Source organism: Colobus angolensis, unplaced genomic scaffold (assembly GCF_000951035.1).
Source record: "Colobus angolensis palliatus isolate OR3802 unplaced genomic scaffold, Cang.pa_1.0 Scaffold268, whole genome shotgun sequence".
Lineage (NCBI taxonomy): Eukaryota > Metazoa > Chordata > Mammalia > Primates > Cercopithecidae > Colobus > Colobus angolensis.
In genome coordinates, this window is record NW_012115910.1 from 3,916,788 (window position 1) to 3,925,184 (window position 8,397).

Consider the following 8,397-nt stretch of genomic DNA (forward strand, 5'->3'; position numbering starts at 1 on the left):
ATTGTCCAGACCAACCAGAATTCTCAAAACAAGGAAAGTTGCTGAGGCAGTCCATACTGGGCAGCTTCTCAGGGCAGAGAGCAAGGTAGGGAGAGGAAGAAAGACATTCTGGGAGGGTCAGTGGAGGCTCTTCCCCACGCCTAAGGAGGGAGAGGCAAAGCAAACCAAACCTCTATACGTCATCAGAATGGAGGTGTGTTAAGCTGCAAAAGATGACTTTGAATTAACAACACAAGTGAATATCTGAATTCCATTTGAGTTTGTAATTCTTCCAAATAAAACAGAGTTTAATCTTTCTTTATACCAACTAGAGGTCTGCAGTTTTCTTTTTCCTCTCACAATATTGCAACGGTGGAAATGTGCCTCCACTTCTCTTATTTACCAAAAGTTAATCATTCATTCATTTTCCTTCCTAAATATTGCATGTGGCCAAGAAGTTTAAAGCTGCTCCAACCTTACCTTGCAATTAGCAAGCTTGTCTGAGTGTGAAGATAAAAAGACAGTCTCATATTTTAATCATTATGTTTCAACAATCCACTTTATTTCTCTCTCATACTGGCCTTAAGTGACCCAACACCAAAGAAAAAAAGAAATGTTTAAAAAATTAGACCATATTGATGACTTGCAGATTTATTGCAAAGGGTGGTGGTTCATTAGTAATGTGGAATTTCCAGGGACTGAGATGGGGCAAGCGGGGAAGATGCCAGCAGGATGAATTGGGCACCAGCATTTCCAATTAGTAATTTTATGGCCATGTGACAAATAAATCAGCTTGGGAACGCTTAGGAGATTTTGAGAATGAAGGGAGAAGAGGACGGGTTTTGAACAAAGACAGAAATGAAGGGGGCCTAAATAGGACTGTACTCTTCCTCCTCCTTAAATTCAACAACTGCTGAGGGCCCTTCTGTGCCAGGCCCTGGGCTGCATGCTGAGGAACAGGAGTGTCAGAGTCACCACCCTTCTCAGAAGGAGCTCAGCCTCGCAGGGGAGGGAAGATGAGTAGCAAAGATGTTATGATAGGTGCACAGAGTGCTAGTGACACCGGGAATAGAGGTCCCAAATCCCAGCTAGGGTGTCAAGAAAGCTGCTGGAGAAGGAGACACCTGAGTGGAGAGCCAAAAAATGAGAAGGGGTTAGCTAATCATTCTAGACAGACAGATAGTGTTCAGCAGAGTCAGGGCACCATGGGCAAGGTACAAAGTTTCAGAAAATGACCTTCAGAGATGACTGAATGCTTTGGAGCCTTCTAAGCCACAGCTTGGATTTTATCCTGAAGGCATGAGGAATCACTGAAGTCTTTGAGGAGGGCATAGCAAGATTAATTTAGAAACATCGTTCTGACTACAGAATGCTTGATGGAGCAGACAGGAGCAAGAGTGAAGAAAGGAAAGCAACTATGAAGTGATGGCTAGCAACTCAAGCAAGTGAGGAGGGAGATAAGAACCACAATTTGTCTGGTGCGAAGGAAAGAGGGTTTTCCTGGCTACCTACAAGATTGCGCTCATGCAGTCGAGTCCTGGAAAGTACCAGAAGCTGAAAATGGACACAAGCTCTCTGAGATATCCCATACAAGACTAAAAAAGAAATCAAGCACGAGTGACCATAGATAAGGTGGAATAAAGTATGGATAACGTACAATAAACTGAGAAGCCACAAGATTTCCCATCATGAAGCCAGCACATGTGAAATCAGCACAAGTGATTGTCCATATGAAATCAACAAAATAATCATTATAGATGACATTGTGTTTTCGTTTATTACATTTTTTTGCAACTACAAGGGAGCTTCTGTTGTACTCCCAATATTCCAAAGGTAACTAAGAATGGGCACTAGGTAGTACCTTTTGCCACCTCACCCCACCACATGAGCCAGAAACCCGAGAAACACTCTCGACACCTCCCTCTCTCTCATCCCCATGGCCAATCCATCACCAAAATGCTCCATCTTGTTTTGTAAAACCCAAGAGTAACTTCATCCTGTCTACTTTTCTCCTCCTCAACTGCCAACTCTCTACTTGTCCGTATACAATTGTATCTATTTATTCCTCTTCTGTTTCATTGTCTGTCTGCCTATGCATAAATAGCACGGTTTTATTCATAAAGACTTGCTATTATTATGTTTTCATGTATCAAAGGGCTAGCCCTCCACAAAAGCTCTTCGTTTTCAGGATTTTCTGGCTATGCTAGATCATTTAATCTTCCAAATCAATGTTTAAATCTACTTGCTTAACTTCAGGGAAAAAAAAATGGTATTTTTATTGCGATAGTAATAAATTATAAATTAAATTTAAGACAATAGACATACTATCCATACAAGTAGATACAATGTACACGGATATACATTTGTCCATGTCCATTTCTGTTTTATTTACAGATTTCTTCATAAAGGTTTTGTACATTATTTTGCTAGCTTTATTCTTATTTTATTTTATTAAATTTTTGCTGTTTAATTATATTTACTATTCCATATATCTGCTAAGAGTTTTGTTTGTATATATAAAGATTACTGATATTACCTTATAAATCATTCTATTGTTTGCAGTGGTGTTTTCTACAGTTTTGCGGGTAAACAATGCTGTCACTTACAGAGATGGTTTCATCTTTTTCTTTCCAATTCCTATGTGTCTAATTGCATTGTTTTAATGCCACCAATATGCTGTTAAATAGTAGTGCAAATTGTAGGCATCTTTGCCTCTTTTATTTTTTTCTGGAACTGCCTCTAAGTTTCCCCCATTATAAGAAACTGGCTTTTGATAGGAGTTATGTAATTTTTCTTAAAGAATCTATCCATATTCTTTCATTAACTTTAAAACAATCATGAATGAGCGTTGAATTTTATTAAATGCTCTTTTGACATCTATTGAGATGATAGAATTTTTCTCAGACTTTTAATATACTTAATGATATTAATAGAGCGCCAGTATTGAATCATTTTTTTGTTTCTAGCACAAGTATCATGTGGTCAGAATGAATTCATATTTAAATGAGATGTTGGATTCTACTTATCATTATTTCATTTAACATTTTTGCACTGATATTAATATGTGAGATTGGCCTATAATTACTTTTTCATATTATATTTGTTAAGTTTTGATATCCATGTCATACTCACATCATGTCACTGTTTTTTTTGTTTTGTTTTGTTTTGTTTTGTTTATATACATGTGACCACCAAGAGTTTTAATTTAGTTGTACCAAAGGCAAAACATTATACTTAAAATTAAATTACAGATGCATGAAGAATAAAAGTTTAATATACCAAAGACAATTTGTTATTTGATGCACTCAATGTCAGTATTTGGGGCAATTTTTAAGGTTTTCCCAAAAAATGGCATTAATAGCTCTATACAATAATAGGTAAGAACAGGAAAATGAAAACACCTTTATACCATATTTTCACAAACCATTCTAAAGACAGCAAACTCGAGCTTAGCTGCTTTTCCTTGCTTTAAAATAAGCTACCAGTAATTCTAAATCAGACTAAAATGTACTGTTCCTAGACCAAATACAGGCATTCATACTTGCAAAAATGTTTTGCAATGAGTTCTTGGCCTATATGAAAAGCATCAAATAGCTAAGGAGAGACTAGAATTTATTTTCAAATTCTGTGACTGACTTCCAATAATCACTTATCAGTACAAGTACCAGCAAAATATCAGATATTAAGGATCAGATTTAATTCTTTGGTATAAGCATGAAACTGTTACTGATAGCTTTCCATGGCTAGCATAAATCATTAAGTAACTCAAGAAGCATGAGAGGCAACAATGAAGTCTAGTACACAATGCAAGGCAGGCCAAGAACGATGTTTGTTTTACAGGAAAAGTCAACACTAACAATCTACTCCTGAGAAACTAACACCTATTTAGATGTTTTTAACATAATGGCAAACTAAAATGTCAAGCTTCAAAATGACCAAACTTGTAACGTATAGCTGGAAGATTTTGCTGCATTTGGCATTATACCGTAATTTACAGTATACAACATCTGAGGACTCAGTACTATCTTGGCACAGACTAACTTCTCCCACTCCCTCAGAGGTGGCAGGTGGCGGGGTGGTGAGGGAGGGCCTTTGCTCCCCATAAATGCCTGAACTTTAATTTATACCATATAAGAAATCAGTGAAAGGTAAACAACAAGGTTAATATAACTCTATTGTAAATTTTGCATTTTTTCTGTGACATATACAAGTATATTTTTGTTTTTGGAGCTATAAATTATTTAATTTTGCAATCTTCAAAGCTCATAAATTTCAACTTTTCAAATAAGAAATGTTAACTTCAAATAAGAAGTCTAGGACTTTATGGCTATTAATTTTACTATCAAAATATCCAAGGGACTCAATTCAATGTAATAGTTATAATTCTTCTAAATATCATTTGAATACTTTGTGGACACTAGACTCAAGACCATGCTAAATCCAAACAGTACACCTATAACCTGGGTTTTGAAGTTTTTCATCTCAACTACCTGTCCTTCAACTTGCTACTTACTTCCTCTCATGCCTTCATTTATTAAACACAAACTGTCATTTTTAAAAACTGGATCTTCTCCTCCAAGGCCCTATCAGATAACCTCGTAAATATGCATTTATAGTCTTTAACACCAACATTTTAAACTGAGACCTAGAGTCACATTTCTTGTTAAAAGTTCAGCACTAAAGCTGTATAATTCCAGGGGATCACACTGTCTGAAAAATGAACCAAGTTCTAGATATTCCCATAAATCTTAAAATCCAAAACTGGAATTCTAATACATTTGTTTTGTATCTCTAATGAAGAAAAGGCAACTGTACTGACTACATCAACACTATTAAAGGGTAAGTGACAGCAACAAAGGGACCTACTCATGTTTCTGAAGACCAAGATTTACCATGATGAAGTCTAAAATATGGGCAAAGGTGATGAGATCCTGAATACCACTATCATAAAAATAATCAATTTCTATCTTTCTGTCTTCCTTCTGCTGCATGAGGAACCAAAAGTCAAACAGATGATTGTTCTGTCTGAGCCAACCATGAAATCTTCAAGAACAGATAGGTATAATCCCTATTATTCTTTCAGGGCATTATTTTATACATTAAAAAAAACTTCAAAAATAAAAATAAGAGTTATTTAGCCTTGTGGATATTTTGAAGTAAAGTTTCTTGAATTTCTGTGATGAACTCTTCAAGCAATTCAACTTTTCAGAGTCATCTCTCAAAAGTTCCTTTGACATGGGACCTATCCCACGGTTACAAAGCGGCTTCACCCTTTGTTGTATGTGAGAGTGGCTCTTTGTTCCTTCAGGATCCCAAACCGCTCATTCAACGTCATCCCTGTCTGTTTTCCGACGCTGTTTATGTCAAACTGTAGGGGAACACCTTTAGGAACTTTCCGGGCGTCACTTTGCTCCCGCTTTGTTAAAAATGAAGGTGCAGCAGTACGAGTTAATCGTGGTTTCTGAGTTACTGGGCATTGCACTGCTCCAGGATTGTCAATAGATACAGTCAAAATCCCTCCATTTGTGGTGGAAGTCCGCCATTGACGAGTTCTCTTTGCTACTACATCGTCTAGCAGTTGTTCTGTATTCAACTGGGCCTGAACCTTCAGGCCTCTTCTGAAAAGAAAAGTTGCCTGACGAGTATCTTTCTGATGATTTAATTTACTTCCACTCCTGGTAAAATTAGCTGGAATGTTATTTTTTCTGTTTAGCTGGTTAGGTCTCTTGAGAACTGCCACTGGTTTCCTCTGCCCTTCATTTTGTCTCAGAAGGTTTGCTTTCCTTTTTAACACTGGAAAATATTGTTCTATATTCTTGTCACTTAGAGGTGGACGATTCATAGGACTAATTCCTTTTCGAATTCCAGTTGTTTTCCTAGCTGCAAGGCCAGTGATAACTCCATTAGGACGTCTCTTTCCAGGCATGACTCTTCCTCTATGATTCAGACTAGTCTTACCAAAACCAGAATTCTGCTGGATTCCCCATCGCACTCTCATCCTGAATTGCCGGGCACCACTTTGCTGGAGGAGTCTTCTATTTAGTCTTGGAAAATTCTGCTTCTTCCCTTCCTTTCGATTCAACTTGATGATATCATCCAAAGACATATCTATTTTGTCCAGGTTTTCATTGCTGCGGGCCTTCGGCGGCGGCGAAGAGGTCGCCGTGGCTCCCACCAGCCGGGTACCAAACCGGTTCATGGCTGGAGACGTCGCGCTGGGAGCGGGCGCCGGGAAGGCCGGAGTCGCAGGCCTGCCGCCTCCCACTCGCGCACGCAGCCCGCCGCACCGAGGGAGCGCGCACGCGCCGGCGCCGTCCTCCGCCTCCACCCGCGGCTGCGGGCGGGGCGGGCCATGTCACTGTTTTTTAAAGTTTTGTAATATTTTCTGCTGGGCGCAGTGGCTCACGCCTGCAATCCCAGCGCTCTGGGAGGCCAATGCGGGTGGATCACCTGAGGTCAGAAGTTCGAGACCAGCCTGGCCAACAAGGTGAAACCTCGATTCTACTAAAAACACAAAAATTAGCTGGGCGTGGTGGTGCACACCTGGAGTCCCTGCTACTTGGGTGGCTGAGGCCCGAGAATCACTTGAACCCAGGAGGTGGAGATTGCAGTGAGCTGAGATCACACCACTGCACTCCGCCCTGGGCAACAGAGCAAGACTTCATCTCAAAAAAAAAAAAAAAAAAAGCTCTGGAATATTTTGGGTAGCACTGAAATTTTCTGATTTTTCATGATTTAGTAGAATTTTTTTATTAAATTACCTGGTCATGGTGCTTATTTGTAAAGAAACATTTTTACAACTTTCTCTATTTATTGTGTGGGAATTGGTCCTGATTAAACTTTCTATCTGTACTGGGGCCAGCTTCGATAAATTATATTTTACACAGAGTAACCCATTTTATTTAAGTTGTCAAATTTATTTGCAGAACATTCTGCTCAATGTCTAATCTCATTTTATCTTCTCTCTTTTGATAGTTATTTTGCATCATCTCTTACTTTGCGTACTCATACTTCATTTATTGTATTAATCTGGGTGATAGCTTGTCAGCTTTGTTGCTATTGTTTCCTAAGAACAAGATTTATATTCTTTTATTAACTCTGCTGTGGGCTTTTTCCCTACATTTTAATCTGCTTTTATTGTTATTGATATTTTTTTCTTTTTTCTATCAGTTTACTTTGTTGTTCTTTTTTCTAGGTTTTTGCCTGGGCGATATATTTTCATTTGTACTGTAATAAGTATTTACTGCTATGAATTTTAGATTTGGATGTATTGTGTTTTCATTTTTGCTATTTTCTAGAAGTTTTAATATTTAACTTTATATTTCCCCATTGAACCAAGATTGTTTAATAGCCAACCATTGCTTAACGATATGATCCCTGATAGAAAGAAAAGTAAGGTGACTTCTCCAACTGCCTGGCCTGTTTAGAGAAAGTTTAACTGCTTTGAGCTTGTTTTCAAATTGTTGGAGGGCCTTTAAAAATTGTTAGTATATAATTTTTATTTTACTGTATTATGATCATAAATGCTGTTAGTGTTATTTTACTTTTTAGAGCTACTCAAGATTTTTGGGAGATGTTCTAAAACAGGGTCAACTTTTAAGGAAGCTCCATCTGTACTTAAAAGGAAGTATATTCTCAATAGCCTGGTTTCAGAGTACCAGGTATATCTATAAAAGTTAACCTACTGAACTTGTTAGCTAGGTATTTTATATCCTTGTTAAATGTTTATCTACTTGATCTGTCTTAGATTGAGAAGACGTTTCCTACTATGAATGTGTTTTAGTCTACTTTTATTTACATCTTCTCTAGTTTCATAGAAGTGATTGAATACATAGACATTTATAACTTCCTTACAAATTTAAATCTTTAGCATTATTGATATTTGTGCTTATTGTGTTTTGGATTGTTTTGTGGGAGCTGAATTTTGCATTTTCTGTTATCTTCTTCGTTTGGGTTCCCTTTAAGTAGATCCTGAGACAAGGATTCAATGCAAGTGATTTATTTGGGAAGTGAAGAAAACATTGATAAGCGAAGGGGAAAGTGAGTCAGGAAAGGGTGGCAAGGTAAATGATGCATTCTAAAGCCATTTACTACTGTGGATAGCTTGTGGTGGTTAGTATTGAGTGTTAACTTAACTGAATTGAAGAAGGCAAAGTATTGTTCCTGGGTGTGTCTGTGATGGTGTTGCCAAAGGAGATTAACATTTGAGTCAGTGGACTGGGAAAGGCAGACCCACCCTCAATATGGGTGGGCAAGTCTAATCCAATGCCAGTGCTGCCAGAATAAAAGCAGACAGAAGAACATGGAAAGTCTAGACTGGTTTAGTCTTCCGACCTACATCTTTCACCCATGCTGAATGCTTCCTGCCTTTGAACATGGGACTCCAAGTTCTTAAGCATTGGGACTCAGATTGGCTTC

General features: G+C 38.0%; 1 protein-coding gene across 1 annotated transcript; it reads right to left on the reverse strand.

The window, feature by feature from the left end:
• Window positions 1–3,224: 3,224 nt before the first annotated feature.
• LOC105515689 (UAP56-interacting factor) lies at window positions 3,225–6,323 on the reverse strand. Its single transcript, XM_011947526.1, has one exon. The coding sequence runs from the start codon at window positions 6,176–6,178 to the stop codon at window positions 5,246–5,248; it is 933 nt and encodes a 310-aa protein (XP_011802916.1). The 5' UTR covers window positions 6,179–6,323; the 3' UTR covers window positions 3,225–5,245.
• Window positions 6,324–8,397: the final 2,074 nt, after the last annotated feature.

Coding starts and splice junctions, on each gene's coding strand:
- LOC105515689 (XM_011947526.1), bottom strand. CDS start 6,178: ATGAACCGGTTTGGTACCCGGCTGGTGGGAGCCACGGCGACCTCTTCG.